Below are 19429 nucleotides of genomic sequence, written 5' to 3'. Positions count from 1 at the left end.
AATGCTTAAAAAATACCGATTTTCAAATAAACTCTAAAGTAACATTTCAGCAGTGATAATGCTAAAAATTATCAGCCTTGGCTCTAGTGCCAACAGATACGATCCTCTGTCAATTATATAACTATTTGCCACAAAGTTTAATCATAAACACTGACTAGGCATTAAAACTCTTTTGAAAAGGCTGTCCAGAGGCTAAAGCTGTATAATCATTTATAATATAAATTATTTGAATTTGTATCATTGTGTTTGAATTGTATTTGACTGTAATGACAAATTTGTAACATAGAAAAGGCATTATGTAGGGGTAACAGTGGAGAGAGTAGGTGCCTCTTCATCCCAAGCCTTATTCTGCCAGAGCCCAACAATTATCCAACTATTCCTGGGTTTTTGAATCCTGGATGTCTGGCATTGCTGTGGGAGTGGGGGTTGATACACAGAATGCTGCAAAGTTGGGTATCTGTTTATCACATCTTATTCAACCAAAGCACACTGTAAACCATTTTTTTCCTGGGTTTTTGAAACCACTGTGGGAGATGGGCAAGAGATACTAGATAGTTCAAAGAATGGAAGGATTTAATTGAAACCTGGACAATTCCTCTTGCCAATGATTCAGCTCCATTTTCATCATAGATAGATGAAGGCAAAAGAGACAACCTTTGATTCTCCAAATGATAGGCCTTGGCACATAAGCACAGTTGTTACATAGAAGGAAAGACATTCTGTTAAATTAATTATCACTAATCCCTTAAAATCCTATGAATAAAGTATCGTAAAATGTAGGCTCTAGCAAAAGATTAACAGGAATTTGAAATAAAAACTAAGTATTAAAAACAAGCCAGTAAAGATTAATAGGCAGAATATGAAAGCCAAATTTTACAGGCAATATGACAGTTCAAGTTTCTATTATCTGAACTGTGAGGAACTACTATGTAATAGGCGATGCATTCATTGAAGCTAATTAACTAGGAGTCCAGGGAAGACTATTTAAGAAAAGTAAACTCAGGGGTGGGTAGGTAGAAGGGAGGGAGGGAGGGAGCTAAACAGTTGAGATTACCTGCAGGGGAAAAAAAATAATTCCACTTACCTTATAGTTGCCTCTCACAAGAAGACCGGCAGACACAGGCTAATTTCTGCTAGAAAATGCTGGTCTCCAGGCAAATAAGTTCTAAAAAGAGATACTCCGATAATAAAACAGGATTTTTTTTCTTTTCAGCCCTTCTGTTCGCAAGTAAAAGAAAGCCCCCTCAAATACACAAAATAATACAAAATATAGACAAGGGACATACTTAGCCTAGATATTATTCAAAAAAACAAACCAAAAAAACAAACAATTTCACTTAGCTTGTAGATGCCTTTCACAGGAAGACCTACAGACAATGGCTAATTTCTGCTACAAAATAAAGGTTTCTGGGCAAATTGTCAGGAAAGGTTGCCTTTTTGTTGATTCATACCAAAATCCGGATAATCCAAGAAGATATGAAAAACATGAGGGATCTAGCAAAGCTTGAGGAATGGCTTGGTAACTAAGATATAATACTAAAAAATGCAGTTATGCATTTGGACTGCAAAACTGCAAGGGTTTTGTCCTTCTTCTAAGGATAAAACGAGTGGGATCTGGGGGTGATCGTATCTGATGATCTTAAGGAGGCCAAACAAGTAGATAAGGCAAAGGAAAAAGGCAGAAAGATAGATGCACAGGGAGAGTAAATTTTAGCAGACATAACAAAAGGTGATATTGTCCCTGAATAAATCCCTGATGAGACCTCATTTGAAATACTGTATACAATTCTGAAAACCACACCTTCAAAAGATCAATAGTCTTCATATAAAGCATATAGAGACAGAATTACAGATCTAAACATCTAAATTCTAGAGGAAAGGCAGGATAGGAGGAAATATGGCAGAGACATTTGAATAAAAAATAATCAAAATCCACCACACACAATGAGTAAGGGGACTAGAGATCTGGATCGGGCAGTGTGATAAGTATTCCTTTTGCCACTTGTTTTTCTGAATGATTTATATGGAAAAAAAAAAAAAACCTCTAACAAGGGATAAGTCCATGTGAGGCCAATGATTAAAATAAGAGCTTCAGTTATGATATAAATTGGCAGTGTTGTGAAGGTCTCTAGACCCCTTACTCTTTTGTGTGGGTGCATTGTGTGGTAGATTTTGGTTACTTTTGATTAAAATGGCACTAAGGCCTTTTGTTCATAAATTTAGAGAGACGTTTAAATACCTCCAAGATATCAATGCACAGGAAGAAGGCCTCTTTCAATAGAAAGGAGGCTCCGTAACGAGGGTACAGGGGATGAGAGTGAAATAGGATAGACTCGGGCCTAATCTAAGAAAACATTTCTTTACCGAGAGGGTGGTAGAGCCATGCAACAGCCTTCCCAGTTGAGGGGGGTGGAAACAAGAAGAGCATCTGAATTCAAGAAAGCATGGGATAAGCACAGGGGTTTTCGGAGGGAGTGGTAGGGATTTTAGAACTTAGATGGTGTGGACAGACAGACTATATGGGCAGTCTGTCTTTTTCTGCCACCACATTTCCATGTTTTTAAAAGATAGATAGATGTTTCCTCATCTTGATCTTATGGGCTCCTTTGCTATGATACAGTTAAAATATGATATTTCTAATAATTCAGTTTCTTCTGCATCAGGTAAATAACTGTTGCTTTTAGTGAACAGAAGTATTGGTGAATAGGACCATTAAGGGTGATACTATAGCGATACTCTAACAGACCAGCCTAAGAAATTTTGAAACATGAGTATTTGAGATCATACATGTCTCTTTTTCAGATGTCAATTTTAAATGTCTTTTATTGCATCACATTTTTTATTGAAATTGGGGCAGATTTTCAAAGGGTTACGCGCTTAGCCCCCGAAAAGCTGCCCCTTCCACCCCCCTGTGCGCGCCGAGCCTACCTTGTATAGGCTCGGCGGCGCGTGCAAGCCCCGAGACGCATGTAACTCCCAGGGCTTTCCTGGGGAGGCGTGTCGGGGGGCATTCCAGGGGCAGGGCCATGGTTCTGACCCAGGGGCGTTCCAGGGCGCGGCTGTAGCCTACGGACCAGCCCTGGACCAGAACATGGCATGCCGGCAGCCAGTGCGAGCAGGCGTAACTTGTAAAATAAAGGTGTGGGGGGGGGGGGGGGAAGTTGGGGGGACTGTAGGAAAGTTCCCTCCGAGGCCGCTCCAATTTTGGAGCGGCCTCGGAGGGAACGGAGGATGGCTGCAAGGCTCGGCACGCGCAGGCTGCCGATTTTGCCCAGCCTTGCGCGTGACGACCCTTTATTTTATAACATGCGTGCGGCAGCGCGCACATGTTATAAAATCGGGAGATTTGTTCACGCCGGGTGGCGCAAACAAATCTACTCCCGCACGCACCTTTTAAAATCTACCCCATTATTTTTTAGTTACTGCTTTCTCTGAATACTCTCATTCCATATATTATTAGATGCTGCTTTTAATACTAATCTTTTCACTGCAAGTACTATTCTGTGATTAAGGAAGTTATAGACTTTTGCATACAATGTCAAAAGACAGTATACTCCCATTGCAAGCAACAGTATTAAAAAAAAACAGTCAGATTAACTAATTAAGGATTTTTTTTCTACCTTTGCACTAATAAAAAAAAAAAAAAGTCCTTCTGGTTTTTTTTCCCATTGGTACAAACTGGGAAAAAAACTCTTTGGTACATCAGCCCCTTAAATTCTATTTCTGTCTTTGAAACTGGGTCTCCACCTGCATACTACTGTTCAAACAGCGATATTAATTTATTTACAATAATTTGCAAAATTGTCTTTTGAAAAAAAACAAAAGCATTTTTCAAGGTTCTCGTTAGTAGGATGAATAATTCATTGTCTCCAAGATAAAAGGCAGCCTTATGTTGCCTAATCTATGTATCGCACTAGCTTTATTCCTACAGGACACATCTGCTCATTAACGGAAAACAATGCAAACAACCGGCCTTGTTTATTCGTATTATACATCACAATGTAAACGAATATTAATATCAACACAGAACAGAACTGATTTCCTTTAATACTGACAGTATCTTCTGCAACGGCATTTTAAATTCCATATAGTTCATCTCGACATTTGTATAGGACTCTCCACACAGATGGAAACCCATAAATGTGATCAGGCTTCAGTTTTTTGTTTTTTTTTTTACATGAACCCAACTTCCTTACATCACTGTATCCACATACCAAGGCTTGATTTTCTTAAATTTTACATTCATACAAAGACACATTTTTGCAGGAGTATCACAGAGAGAAGCATGGCTATGACTAGCCATGGAACAAAAGGTCCCTCCATCCTAAGCAGCATCCAGGCAACCTTAGCAATAACTGCTGCCATCACTCGGTTACTTTAACATTAGACTTAATGCCAACATTCCCTATAAAGCTTGTTCTAGCTCAGTTAATTTATCTTAATGTAACCACACGTCATTAAGAGTCAGCTTTAAGGATCGGGCAAAAGTAGGGTGGGGGAGAGGAAAAAGCTTGACAATCAGTTTGCTTGCACAAACTACTTTAGCAAACCTTTTGCTCAAGAATTTAATTTTTTGCAACTTCTAGAAGAAATAAAATCCACAGAAAAATTGTGGAGGCAGAGTCTTTTGTAAAAAGCACCATATGGAGGCCGATATTCAGCAGCCATTTAGATGGGAACTGGAAGGTTATCCATCTAAATGGCTTAGCTGCGATATTAAATGAATTATCTGGCTGGAATAAGGCTGGATAAGTTGGGGGTGTTCTGTTGGTGGCCAAGAGGTGTTCTGGAGAGGAGCAGAGTTAACTGGCTAAGCTAATTCTGGTCTTGCTGTAGGGCTAACTTTAAGATGGCCAGATATATTCAGTGTTGCTTAACTTTGCCTAGCTCTTATACTTAGTGAAAGTCCTATAATGCTTTTTACACAAGTTGTTTATTCAATATTTCTTTAAAACTAAGCTGTCTAAATTTAGGATCTTGCACTATATACGATCATACCACACTATCAATGATTCTGAAAGATGTAAACTGCCTGACGATCATATTATTCAATGATACAAAACAAGCTTCTTCAAATGCAGACAAATCACAGCATTCCTAACATAGGTTACCACCTCAGACAGTTTCAAAGTGGCTGTTGGTACTGTACTGTATCAATCACAACCTTCTACCCATACACCACTGTATTCCAGTGTACCTTAATAGTGCACCCACAAATTCAAATCAATCGTATCACTGGTCAATAATTCATATGAATAAGTTTTTGCCAAGTATATGTAGGCCCCTCACTCTAAGGGTCTGTCAAATCTCACAGACTCCTAAATTGGTACGAGGCCACCTTACTTTAATTATAACATCATTTTTTTAGGGTTTTACTTTTTATATTCAAACTTCCTCATATCAGTCAAACTGTTCAATGATCACTTTAACCACGTTCAATCATCGCTTTCATAACACCACAGTTAAAAGGGAGATCAGCCAAAATTGGAGCAGATGAGTAGTGATTGTTCCTCTCGTATCTTTTAACTGTGGTGTTATGAAAGCGATGATTGAACGTGGTTAAAGTGATCATTGAACAGTTTGACTGATATGGGGAAGTTTGAATATAAAAAGTAAAACCCTAAAAAAATGATGTTATAATTAAAGTAAGGTGGCCTCGTACCAATTTAGGAGTCTGTGAGATTTGACAGACCCTTAGAGTGAGGGGCCTACATATACTTGGCAAAAACTTATTCATATGAATTATTGACCAGTGATACGATTGATTTGAATTTGTGGGTACTGTACTGTAGTCATTCAGTGTTGGCCACATGCTCCCAAATATCAACCTGTAATGCTGGAAGTTGTAGCAAAAAGCTCACCTCAACAATGGGAGACAGATCCAGTGAGAATACGTTGATGTAGAGAAACTTTCTGCATTCATAGGCAAGACAGAGAGAGGTCCATATTGACAGCTTAGCTGGCTAGCTAAGTTACCTGCATAAACTTATCCGACTAACTTAGCAGTGATATCCAGTGGTGCGACTGTGCCACTTAATATACCTGAATACATTTTAAGTTAACTGGGTAAGTTTATCCTAACTTACGGGCCGATATAGTAAAAGTGGCGGGAGTGCGGGCGAGCGCACAGGCCACTCTCCTGTGCGTGCGATTCAGGGGGGAAGAATATGCTAATGAGGGCCCACGGTAAAAAGAGGCTCTAGGGACACTAGCGCGTCCCTAGAGCCTCTTTTTTGACAGGCGCGGCGGCTGTCAGCGGGTTTGACAGCCGATGCTCAATTTTGCTGGCATCTGTTCTCAAACCCGCTGACAGCCACGGGTTCGGAAAATGGACGCCGGCATAATTGAGCGTCCATCTTCCGACCCGCGGACCGATTTTCAATTTTTTTTTTTCAGTTTTTTTTTGGGGGGGGGGGCCTCCGACTTAATATTGTTATGATGCATGATATTAAGTTGGAAGGTGCACAGAAAAGCAGTTTTTACTGCTTTTCTGTGCACGTCCCCAGCGCCGGCAGAAATTAACGCTTACCTTTGGGTAGGCACTAATTTCTTAAAGTAAAATGTGCGGCTTGGCTGCACATTTTACTTACCGTATCGCGCGGGAATACCTAATAGGGCCATCAACATGCATTTGCATGTTGCAGGCGCTATTAGTTTCGGGGGGGTTGGACGCGCGTTTTCGAGGCACTATTACCCCTTCCTGAATAAGGGGTAAAGCTAGTGTGCCGAAAAAGCGCGGCCAAACGCGGGCTAACAGTGCGCTCCGCCGTAAGTAGCCAGATAAGTAGCTCCTCCCTGTTATGCCTCTGCCCCGCCCATCACTTAGCCAACTAACCAATTAGCCGGATAATTAACCAGCTTAAATGGCGTCCACTCAGCACAGCTGGATATTCAGCTGCTGCCACTTAGCCGGATAAGTCACCACCTAAGCAAGGTAATTGTCATTAAATATCGGGGCCATAATTTCCAAGGATCCCAAATAATGATCCATATTGACAAGGTAAACATAAAGCCTTTCTTGCTGCATCCAAATCTCTTGAGGTGGCATCCTCGAGTAGATGTCACACATGGAAACATCAGGATATTTGCTTAGGCAACAGTAGCACTCTTGCTAATGATCCATTGTCCATGGTGATGATACATGGTCATTCTCTTCGGGTGCAAAATAAGCAAAAAGAATAAGTCAAAAGACATTTTCTTCAGAAAGAAAGCTGTAGCGAAGACAAGTCCAAGTGGGCTGAAGGCCTAGCTCAAAATGGTGCAGTGCAGCAGAGGGCCTTCTACAACAAGAAAAAAGGAAACCTCAAAAAGCAAGAAAATGCCCAAGGCCACAAATGGAGACAAGCAAGAAAAAAATAATAGGAGTCCATTGAGATGCTTCTCCTCAGACGATGGACAAAATTGAAAGAGTGGCAGCCGGATCTCTTTAAAGAAATAGCTTCTGAGCTTGTGCAGAAAGCTCGTGTGGTGTTCTTTGGAGGATGTGCACAATACAGATTAGGTGATTCAAATAGTCGCCGACTACTTCTTACAAGAACATTCAGATTTACAAATATTTAAGGCAGAAGATAGGTATTGGTTGAATTGCTTCATATGTAATAAGATAAACAAATTAAGAAATAAGAAACAAAGTTAGTGGAGATTATTGGTTCTGGCTACATTACGTCCATTGTACTTGAGTACAAACAGGTGGTTTCCCATATTATTTTCCTTTTTGAAAAGGAATTATAACATACAGGAGAATAGAAAGATAGATAAAGCTTTTTAAGGACAGGTTTGTTATCAACAGACAAAGGAAATTTTGCATTTTCCATTTAATTTTCATAATTACACAACCAAAAACAATACATGATCAATGCACTTATCTTAAAGTTTACTTTTTTTAGTAATATCTTTACATTTTGTTCAAAACAAACATAACAAATCAATACTTTCTAGAGTGCAAAAATGCTTATTAAAACATTTCAACCACAGAGCTGAATATGTAGTTTGTTTTTAACTGCATTATGTAAATGCAACAAGAAAATACTTTCTAGTGTATTAGAAATGTGCATACATTTTCTTCTCCTAGCAAAAGGACCACAGTTCATGTTCATTTGTACAAGCTCATGGTTGGGCTTTGATACATGCACATGTAAGCGTCACAGAGGAGTCTTCGGGCACATCCTTGGATATTTCTTGGATCTAGTGCATGTAGTTCTTCAGGAGACATTTTCAAGTACTCTCCCACTTCTGGGCATGGAGTAACTTGTGGAATGTTAAAACCATTTTGACCTCCTAATAATAATAAAAGAAAAAGACATTTTCTGATGAATGTTTTCTATTTAAAATGCCCGACACATACTAAGACCAAACACGTATTCCAGTTTCAGATAACATATGACAATCCTAATGCCTTCTAGGGCTCATTTCCTGTGGTGAAAATCAAAGCAATATGGATGTCAAAGGTCAAATAGATAGGGTGCAGCGTATACAGAGAGGATAATTTCCAAAGCCATTTTTGTGTGTAAAATAAACTGTGCTTGACCCATGGGAATGTCCTTTTATAAAATTAACGGTGCGATATGTGGGTGCCTTATGCATGTGTTGCTTGCATGCATACAAATTTATCCACAATGAGCAAAGGTGTTCGTGAGGGAGGCACTTAGTCGCATACCTCTGCAATTTCATAAGAATGTACTCAAATTTTCTCCAAAGCTTAGTGTAAAAATACATAGAAATGAAAGGCCAGGAAAAAATTTTGCAGGTGAAGCCCCTTTCTACTGGATTAACTTGATGTGTTTCCGATTTGCTTTTGGGATCTAGATTCTCTTCATCAGGTCAAAACAAAATAAGCAGTTAATAGATAAATTATAGTTTGTATTACATTGCTGGTGTAGAATAAGAAGTACGTGGGGGGTCAGTAGAGTGGAAAAGAGTGATCTTAGAGTGGTGAAACTAATGAAGGGAAAGTAGCTGTCATACTGCTAGTTAGAAATGTAGTAATTTAGTCTAATAAAAAGGTATCACTTACAATCTTTTTGTTGACCTTTTATTTCCCTACATCCAGGTGGCTCACAGAGCAAACACATTACTTTATTCACAACATATAAACTGCAAGTCAAAAGATAATTACCATCCCGGTCTGCCATGCTGTCAAAGAAGAGCCAAGCATTGTCATCTCTTCCGTATTTAACAAATGCTACATAGTGACTTGTTTCTATACAAAGAACTGCAAATAGTTCCATCTTCTGGTATGGTATATAGCCATGTCTCCAGTCCCAGTCAGGCAGATCTTTTGGAAGCGACACTGGGTTGAACTTGTGGACTTGTCTCTTAGGATGCAGGTGTACCTAAATTCAAGTTCATTTTTTTAAATTATTACCACTACCTCTTGGAAAATAATGTACCATTATTATCAAGATATTATCAAGAGCGAGACGCATGAAAAGTATAATTGTGGGATGGGTGAGTGAGTGTGAGAGTTGGAGAGCTGATAGGATGTCAAAAGGCAGAAAGATGGAGACTGGCAAAGGGGTGAGAGACAGAAGTGGGAGATAGAGAAACAAGAAAGCACGTTTGCTTACCATAAATGGTGTTCTCCATAAACAGCAGGATGAATTTGCAATGACATGTGGATGATATCTGATGGTACCAAACGGACCCTTCTAAGCTCATACAGCTTTTTGTACTACTGAGCAAGTGTGGAAATTCCCACATAGGATTTGTCGCATGAGAGCCCTCAGTCGATTTCATAACTAAGTCTAGCTAACTAGTTGACTCTCTAGGGAGGCAGGTGGGTATTTAGCATGGCTAATTCATCCTGCTATCTATAGAGAACAATGTTTACAGTAAGCAAACTTGTTTCCTTTGTCAACAAGCAGGGCTAAATTAGCCATGATACATGGAGAGTCCCAAGTTGGGGGTTGCAGTGGAGCATTTAATGAATAAGCAACCTGGACCCTACTGTGGAGAGCCTGGTGAACAGGCCATGCAAAAAACTGCTTGTCCAAATTTACTGACACTCTTTGAAAGATTGTCCAGACAGTAATGGGATGAAGAGATGTACAATGGATGTCCAAGTTGCAGCCTTGCAGGTATCTTCAAGAAGTACAGCTCACAGATGAGCAATTGATGCAGTCATAGCTTTAAATTGATGGACTTTGGATTTTCAGTCTGTAATCTGTAAGCCTGCTAGCGTGTAACAATGTACAATACAGTCTGATAACCAATTGGACAATGTTCGTTTGGCAACGAGTATGCCCAGTCAGTCAGTATCTTAAGAGACAAATAGTTGAGAGGCCTGATAATGTGACAGAGTTCTTTTCCTATAGTAAACCAAGGCTCTCTTACAGTCTAAGGAATGAAGGGCCTTTTCACTTTCATGTACATTATAAGTAACAAGATGGCTTGATTAACATGGAAAGCAAAGACTACTTTGGGTGGGTGTGGAGCACCACCCTATTGTGAAAGAATTGCATATAAGGGGAGTAATGAACTAAAGCCTGGAGTTCACGGACTCTTCTGGCTGACATGATTGCAACAAGGAATAATACTTTCCATATGAAAACTTTGAGAGAAGCTGACTCAAATTGTTCAAAGGATGGCTTCATAAGTTGTGCTAGAACTACATTTAGGTCCCATGGAACAGGTGGTTTGGTATGCCATAAGCCTTTCATGAACTGGGATACCAATGGATGAGTGGAGACTGGCCTACCCTCAGTTTGAATATGGTAGGCTACTATGGTACTAAGATGTACTCTCACTGACAAGGTACTGAGACCTGAGGGAGAAAGACAGAACAAGTACTTAAGTAGCTTTTTTGGTTCATATGTGAATGGGTCCAAGGAACTCCAACAACACCCATGGAGAATGGTTTCCAATGAAATCTGCAAGTTCTCCTAGTTAATGGCTTCCTAGTGGATACTATTATATCCTCCATGTCTTTGGGTGAGGAAAATAGGAGAATCAACAAATGCTCAACATCCAGGCTGTCAAGCTGAGGGAGGGAAGGTTTGGATGATACAGACGTCTCTCTTCTTGAGTTAATAAGGATGGATCTGTCCTAGGATGAATTGGAGGGCTACTGGAGTGTTGGAGCAGGTATGCAAACCACATTTTTTTCTGAGCCACACTAGTGCAATAAGAAACAGGTGGGCTCAATCTTTGAGCCCTTTTTGCACCATTCCAGCTCTTAATGAAATCAGTGAAAAAACATATGAGAGCTGCATTCCAGTTGATCAGAAAAGCATCCTAAGCTGATCTGATTTTGCTGGGAAGAATGGAGAAAAATCTTTCCACCTGTCTGTTTTCCTCTGATGTGAAGAGGTCTATTAATGGATGCCCTCAGCAACTGAACAGACTTTCAGCCAGTTTGTTGCAGGAACCATTCACAAGGACGAAATGGTCTGCTAATGTGTTGGCAATCCTTGGAAGGTAGGCTGCTTGATGTTGGACATACCCATTACCATATGTCTTTTATTGCCTCTTAGCATAGAGTTCATGATCCTGTGTTACCTTGTTTATTTATGTAGAACATGGTTATTTGGTTTTCAGTTGGAATAAGAATGCATTTCCACTGGAGGATATGCGTGAAAGTTGTTAGAGCATATTTGATGACTCGCAGTTCTAGAAAGTTGATCTGAAATTCTCTTTTGGCTAATAACTAAGTCCCTTGAGTTCAGAAGGGGCCTGTGTGGACTCTCCATCTCTTGGGAGAGGTGTTTGTTGCCAATACCATTTGATGGGGAAACCTGATGGAGTGGTGCCACCTCTTGAAGGACTAAAGGGTCCAGCCACCAGCAAAGCTCGTTTCATTCACTGTGGTCATCAAGGGCAGAATTAACTGGTCCCACTGGGAGTTTCCACTGTAAGAGTCACATGTGAAAGTAAGTGAATGAAAATACATGAACTGCCACAGCCATGTGGCCCAGAACAACCAGAACTTCTCTAGCTGTTGCATGATCAGTGTTCAGCAATCGATGAACAAGGGACTCTGGTGAGCAGCAATACTTGCATTAAGCATGGAGCTCTGGAACAACTTTTTACCAAAACCCTTCCATGGTATAATATTTGAAAATACTTGTTTTCTTTGTTATTTTAACTACTGACTCCACTACAGCTGATTGATGAGGTAGCTGCACTACTCCAAAACGTGGCGTTTTCTGGACTCTGTACATGGAGGTCTAATTTCCTTGTTCTGGGGCATGGGAAATTGGATTCTCTTCCATTATTATTTGTAACTCTTGTAGAATTGCATGAATTGGAATGGCTGCAGGCCTTGCCAGGTTATCTAAAATCTGGGGAAGGCTGAAGGCCTCTGCACGAGGATCCTTGTCCTTTACCTGAGCACTTTACCCAACTTGTCCAGAACCTGGAATAAGAGAGGTCCTTCATTGGATATGAATGTTCTAGAGGTTCAGGTAGAGGATCGGAGGGTATTCCTGTGAAACCTTCCTGAGATCCTAGAGTGGACAAAACACTAATCCATGTAACCAATGATGAAGTAGGCTATTGATGAGAGATCATTGATCTCCTCAGAGGAGTGAATTCCTGGTGTACATCCTCTCATTCGTTGGTCTCCACTGCAAGTGCAAACCAGAGACTAGAAGCACCTCACGGGGGTTCTGATGGAATACCCATTTGTTCAGAGGTACTGGTACTCCTTCCTGCAGAAGTAAATCTGATAAAACCTGGAAAGGAGAGGTTGAAGAGTACCCACCTTATCCTTAGCTGCCAGAGAGGTAAAGAAAGTCTTCACCAATTCCGCCCCTTGGTCCAAGGGCTGACGTGCCTTTTGGCCAAGCATTGGAGATGGAACATCTTCATCAGATACCAAGATGGAATCTCCTTGAACATCCTTTGGACTTTGCAAATGGGATCTAACATATATAGGCATAGGCCTTGCTCCAGTAACCTTGATGGTGACACTGTTCTAGAAAACTGGCAGGATAAGTGGACCATATTTCCTCCTGCCCATGAAAAACTTACCATATATAAGTAACTGGTGATCTAGTGAATGGCTGCATCAGACGCTCCACAGTCCGGTGCACCAACAATGAAGCAACTTGCTCAGATGCTTGAAGTATCGCGGGAGAAAGCATTAATGGCATTGAGGATCAATGCATAGCATGCTTTGGGGCTCAATGTATGAATGCATAGTGGCCTTCTGCATCAACAACACTAGGGCTCGATGAGCCAGAGAATGGTGTGATGGTTGCATCGATGGTGCCCAGACTTGATGCTTTTTCAGTGCCTGTTGCACTGCCAGCTCCAAAGAGTGACTTTTTTTTTCCTTAGTAGTGCACATTTTGTTTATGTAACCCCGAGGACTCAGCTTGTTCCAAAGAGGAAGACTTCCTCGAGGAGCTCCTGCTCAACTCAGCACCCAGGGGGAAGACAGACTGCAAGCAGCTCTTCAGAGAATTATGTAGTTCCCCCATTTTTAAGCCCTGCACTTCTAGGAATGTGGAGATATCTGGGGTCACAGTGGTAGCAATTTGTCTGGTCATGATTTGGTCTGAGACAGTGGTAACAGATGTCATGTCCATTTGTAATGGACATTTTCCTACTGCATATATGGTTTTTTGAAGCCACTAATGGTGGGCTTGTTGGACATGGACATCTTGCAAATAGTTTTTAGTACTATTAAAAAAAAATAAAAATAAAAAAAAGTGCTGTTTGGGGGGTTGCCAAGGCAGCAAGGTATCTTAATAACTGAAAAAAATATAAAAGAAGAAATATACTGAAAGATATCAATCAAGAAAACACAGAGATATAAGGTACATAATTGTGCTGATCGTGGATGAAAAAAGGACTGAGGGGGTTTACGAGTTCTTGGAGGAGAAGTCCATTACCTGCTATTAATTAAGTTGACTTAGAAAATAGCCACTGCTATTACTAGCAACAGTAGCATGGGATAGACTTAGTTTTTGGGTACTTGCCAGGTTCTTATGGCCTGGATTGGCCACTGCTGGAAACAGGATGCTGGGCTTGATAGACCCTTGGTCTGACCCAGTATGGCAGGTTCTTATGTTAATGCCCGCACTGGAATTCCTACACATTTATTTATTTATTTATTCGTAGGGTTTTATATACCGTTATTCGGTAGAGCCATCATAACGGTTTACAAATCTGCAATTATCATCCAACATATGCAATTATCTTACAATCACATGGAGTTAACATAGTAGTGGGAACAGTAGGGTTTTGTGAACAATCAACATATTTTCTTAGTCGTTGAATAACAGAATATTGCGGAGAACATTTTCAAAGAACCTAACGGATCAAGGGAGTGAGCAGGGAGGGGTAGAAAAGGAGGGAACATCAGGAGAGCATGAAGGAGGAGGATTATGCTTGCGAGTTCTGTTGAGTGCTGGGATGATCAGGTGTCAGATAGTTAGAATAGAGTTTGCGGAATAAAAATGTTTTTAGGTCTTTTTAAAATGTTTTTTGGATGTGCTGAGTCCTCAATTCTATGGGTAGGGTGTTCCAAGTTTTGGGGGAAGCAATGGAAAATGCTCTGTCTCGCGTAGTTGAAAGATGAGCGTCTCTTAAGGTGGGGATGTTTAGGAATCCTGTGTTGTTGGAGCGTAGGTTTCTTTGTGGGTTTTGGGGGTAATGTTTAAGCCTTTTAGTCCATGAAGATCATCATTTAAGATTTTATGAATGATGGTCATAGATTTGTAGGTAATTCGTGCAGAAATAGGAAGCCAGCATACACATGCTCAGTAGAGCAAAAAGCTTTATGAGCTTAGGGAGAAGGATCCATTCAGCACTATTGGATGACATCGCCCATATGTCATAGCTAATTATGGTTGTCAATAACTAGAATAAAACAGAGGAGTAAGACCAAGAGATAGGGAGGAAGTGATAGAGGAATAAAAGACCAAAGCAAATGCAGAGAGAATGGTGATGAGATGCTGATGGAGAGATGAGGAGGTGGCAGAGAAGAGAAAATTGAAGAGAGATGATATATGAGTAGGTATCAGAAGTAAAGCTGGAAGAAGAAGAGGAGAAAAAATGAGAAAGATGGAAAGGGGAACAAGGACAAATCATCTAAAGAAGACAAGATAAAATCAAAACAGTGCACTGAAAAAAGACAAAGGTAAAAAAATATGTATTTTCAATTGAAATATATTATGTGACTTTATGGTTTTAAATGATCTTGAAAATTATTTTACTTTTAAAACTATTCAAAATGATTTAAATTGTTATGCATTGATTATGTACACTTGAATTTTTAAATGTATATTTATGATCACTGATATTTTGCTATTACTCCTGTTTGGTCTTTCTCCTAAAATATTTAGAAAATTCTTTTTGGGGGCTGGAGTAAGAGAGAGTTGTAACATTTAGGCTCTACCCACCTTTAGGCTCCCTGAAATCAGCAGTGCAAAAAATTAAAGGTCATCTAACACCCATATTTATCATAATGAACCGAGTTACTCCCAGTCCTTCAAGAACCAATTCTCCATGGAGTGTCCTGCCCAAGTCTTCAGTGAGACCTTGCTTTTCAGAACAGCCAGAGTGCTGTATCCCATGCTTTCAGGGAAGCCCAAACATACCTGGGGTGGGGGTGGAAGGGGCAGGCAAGGAGAAGCAAGGAAAAATAATAATCTGCTATGATTGGAAGCAAAGGACTCTACTGCTCTTTTGTGCAATCTGCATAATAAGAAACACAACAAACCCCCTCCCTCCTCAGTTACACATACCTGTGTGTTGCAGGTTTTACAAAACTGCTTGATTTTTCCAAAGGAAATGTCAGTGTCATCATAACACTCCCTGCACTCGTACATTGCAAGCCCTCCGCATATTCGACACTGCCGAGGAGCTAAATGTTGGAGACAAGAAAGACAAAAGGCGGCAACAAGCAAGCTGCGTCATTATCCAGGGCCTACACACAGGGAACCAGATACAAACCTCCTGCATTTTCAAAATGTCACAATCCCAAAATATAAAGTAGCTAGAAGTAACAAAAAACACACACTTAGCACACACTCTCATTGTATGGATTTTTAGTATTTCATTTTTTCTTCTTTAGATAATACAAAAGGAATTTTCTTAAAGCACTGAAAATGTTCCTTAACCAGATTTTCAGCTGCATGCAATTCTGTAATCACCTTGAGGCCCTTATTCAGACATAGTCCGATAACAAAGTTAGCCAGATATATTCAACAGTGCAGCCGCCCTACTGAATATATAGCCAGCTAATTTTAGGGCAGCTCTTTGGTCTGACCAGACTTGGGCTGGCTAAGCCATCCAGCTAACTCTGAATATCGGACATAGCAGCTTAACTTAGCCGGCTAACGCAACTCCTCCCAGTTACGCCCCCCAACATAGCCTGCTAGAATTTAGCAAGATACATGCCCATATCTTAGCCAGCCAAATGCTTTTCAATAGAGACTTCCTTCAGTCTTTAGTTTGTAAGAAAGTGGTACAGTCTACCATACAAATCTGTGCTTGGATATTTATGAAAGCAATTCTTTTAAGCCAGCTTCTTCTAAGCAATATGAAAAATATCTGGGCCTGTGGCAAATCCCTCCCGCCACCTGAATGCGTCTGCCTGGTGATCCCTGAAGCCAATATGAAGGTATTACAAATACTGTGCTGTTGTTACTCTTCAGTCGGTAAATGCTGAACTTTGACTGATAATAGCCAGCAGCCCAAACTTGCTCCCATGGCAGTTTACTGGTACAAGCCAATTAATATTGGCTTGTACCAGTGGGATGTACTAAAGCTACTCCTGAATAGAGTGGGAGGCTGCCCACGGTCCGATCAACACCACATGTGCGAAGGCTGCATCCTCCTGGGCTTGCACATTCAGGCGGTAATGCCTGGAAAAGGTGTGTAAGGAGGACCACGTCACAGCTTGGCAAAACTCTACGGGAGACAACCATCTAATTCCACCTATGATACTGCCTGAACCCTAGTGGAATGAGCCCTAACCTGACTAGGCAATGGCTGCTCAGCATCCATATACATGGCCATAATAACCTCCTTAATCCTGGAGAATAAACAGCTGGTCCATCTTCCTGAGAGATTTAGAAACCTCCAAATAGTCATGAAATGCTGCTTGACACCCAAGGCCCGTAACAAGCGATATTCATCCACTCCCTCTTCCTGTCCAGAGTCGGCAGGGAAATTGATTAATACAAGCGAAAAAAAAAGCAGAACAGTTTGCAGCTAGACTGCTCCCAGAGCCACTCACAGAAACGGTTCCTGGCAAGACACAGCCCGCAGTTCGGAATTCTACGTGCAGAGCATGTCCTTTAGTAACCTCAAGGAAAGACTACACAGTGGTCGAAAGATGGGAACACAGAACCAGATTACGAGTCCACATGGGTACCAGTAACCGGAAGGGGGATGAAGATGCTTCACCTTTTCAAGAACCAGGCCACAACCGGATGGGCCAACAAGGATTCACCATTCACGTAAGCTCGGAAACAGTCAAGAGCCGCCATCCATGTTTTCAAGAATTAAGGGCCAAGTCCTTAAACAACCCATCCTGCAAAAAATTCAAACCGAGTGGGATTTTAACCGAACGAGGATGAAGCCTTCATTCCTCACACCAAGCCTCAAACACTCGCCAACACAAACATTGGCTAGGGATGTGAATAACGTTTGCGCTTGAAGCAAGGTAGAAAACAAAGCAGTGGACTATCCACGCTTCAGTAACCAAGCCCTCGCAAGGGCCACACCATAAGACAAAAAAAAAAAAATCGGATCTTTGAGATGAATAGACCCCTGCCGTAGCAGATCCATGTGGACCAGTAATTGGAGAGACTATTCCACCAGAAGCCTCTGCAGATCTGCATGCCACAGCCTTCTGGGCTAATCTGGCCTCACCAGAAATAGCAACCCCACGTGTCTCTTGAACCTCCGTATCATTTTACCCAACATGAGCCACGGGGAAAAGGGAATATAAAAGCTTGCCTTCCGGCCACTCCTGCACAAGGACATCAATGACCGAAAACTTCAGATCTCTCCTGTGAATGAAGAAGTGAGGAACCTTCTCATTGTGTGATGTCGTCAGCAAGCCTAGAAACAGGAGGTCCCAGTGGCCCACTATGAGCTGGAACGCTTTGTTGTTCAATTCCCATTTTCCTGGATCCAGACTTGGTCTGCTGAGTTAAATAGACTCTTACATTGTCTTTTCCTGCAATGTGTGAGGCTGAGCTCTCCTGATGTTGTACTTCCGCCCATTCTATGAGTTGGGCTATTTCCTGCAACATTTGCTGGCTCTTGGCTCCTTCCTAATCGATGATGTAAGCCACTGTCATTGCACTGTCCAACATCATCTGGACCACTCGACCTTGCAAGCGGTCACCGAATCGCAAGCATGCCAACCAAACAGCATGGAGTTCCAACTGATTGATTCTCTAGAGATACTCCTCTGTACTCAATTGCCCCTGTATTGTTAACTCCTGAATGTGAGCCCCCCCCCCCCCCAAACCTGAAGGCTTGCATCAATCGAGAGTAGTAGCCAGTCTGGTGTTCATAGAGGGAACGCCTTTCGTTAGATGATCCGCTTGTGGCCCCCACCACAGCTGGATGCTGATCTCCATTGGTAACTGAAGCCGTATCGAGTAGTCCTGAGACTGTACACTCCAACATGTAAACAATGTGTGCTGAAGAGGATGATTATGCGCAGACGGGGGAAATTTCTGACCACCTTGGATCTGTCTGAAGCATACCTGGAAATTCCCATTTGACTAGAGCACCAATGTTTTCTGCACAGCCATTATCACTGAGCGCAATGTTTCCATGCGAAAATGAGCCACCCGCAAATGACGGTTGACCCCTTTTGAGGTCCAGGATGGAACAAAAGTAGTCCTTTTTGGGCACAACAAATAAATGGAATATCAACTTGTATTTTTTTGAGATGTGGGCAATGAAACCACAGCCCTCAGACTGAGGAGTCTTGACAATGTACACTCCACTGTCAGCTTCTTCTGCGGGGAGTGGCAGGGAGACACCAAGAACACGTCCCGAGGAACACTGCAAAACTCCATCGCATATCCCTTTCATATCACCTCCAGGACCCACTAGTCCAATGTGACTTTAACCCAACTCCGATAAACAAGAGAGAAGCACCCCCTTATTTCCTGTTCCTGGGGGTGGGTTGGCAAACGTTCATTGAGATGCTCGGGAAGTTCTGCTACCCAAGCACGCACTCCCATCTGGGCTCTCTGGGATGAAAGAAATGAGACCTTCCTAAAGGTTGAGTCCTCTGAAAGGTCGCTCCTCTGTAGGGTTGAAAACGTTTGGATCCCCTAGCATGACTTCTCATGCCAAAGGAGTGTGGCGCTGTTTCTTATCCTCCAGCAACTGAGGAATTGGGGATTTGCTCCACTTATTGGCCAGTTTCTCCAACTCGCTCCCAAACAAAAGAGAGCCTTTAAAGGGCAATTTTGTAAGGATAGCCTTGGAGTGCATTGGCTGACCAATT

At 41.5% G+C, this 19429-nt stretch overlaps 1 protein-coding gene across 5 annotated transcripts in view; it reads right to left on the bottom strand.

The window, feature by feature from the left end:
• Nucleotides 1–7749: 7749 nt before the first annotated feature.
• CYLD (CYLD lysine 63 deubiquitinase) overlaps nt 7750–19429 on the bottom strand; it is a 102331-nt gene continuing 90651 nt past the window's right edge. For all 5 annotated transcript variants that reach the window (XM_029608529.1, XM_029608530.1, XM_029608525.1 and 2 more), the window contains 3 exons: nt 15693–15811; nt 9116–9332; nt 7750–8277 (listed from right to left, as the gene is read on the bottom strand). In XM_029608529.1, the coding sequence (XP_029464389.1) occupies nt 8093–8277; nt 9116–9332; nt 15693–15811 (521 nt within the window). In that variant the 3' untranslated portion in view covers nt 7750–8092. The remainder of the gene's footprint in view (nt 8278–9115; nt 9333–15692; nt 15812–19429) is intronic.

The sequence above is a fragment of the Rhinatrema bivittatum genome, chromosome 7 (assembly GCF_901001135.1).
Source record: "Rhinatrema bivittatum chromosome 7, aRhiBiv1.1, whole genome shotgun sequence".
Lineage (NCBI taxonomy): Eukaryota > Metazoa > Chordata > Amphibia > Gymnophiona > Rhinatrematidae > Rhinatrema > Rhinatrema bivittatum.
The sequence above is the reverse complement of the archived record's forward strand: the minus strand, read 5'-3'. Positions and strand labels throughout refer to the sequence as shown.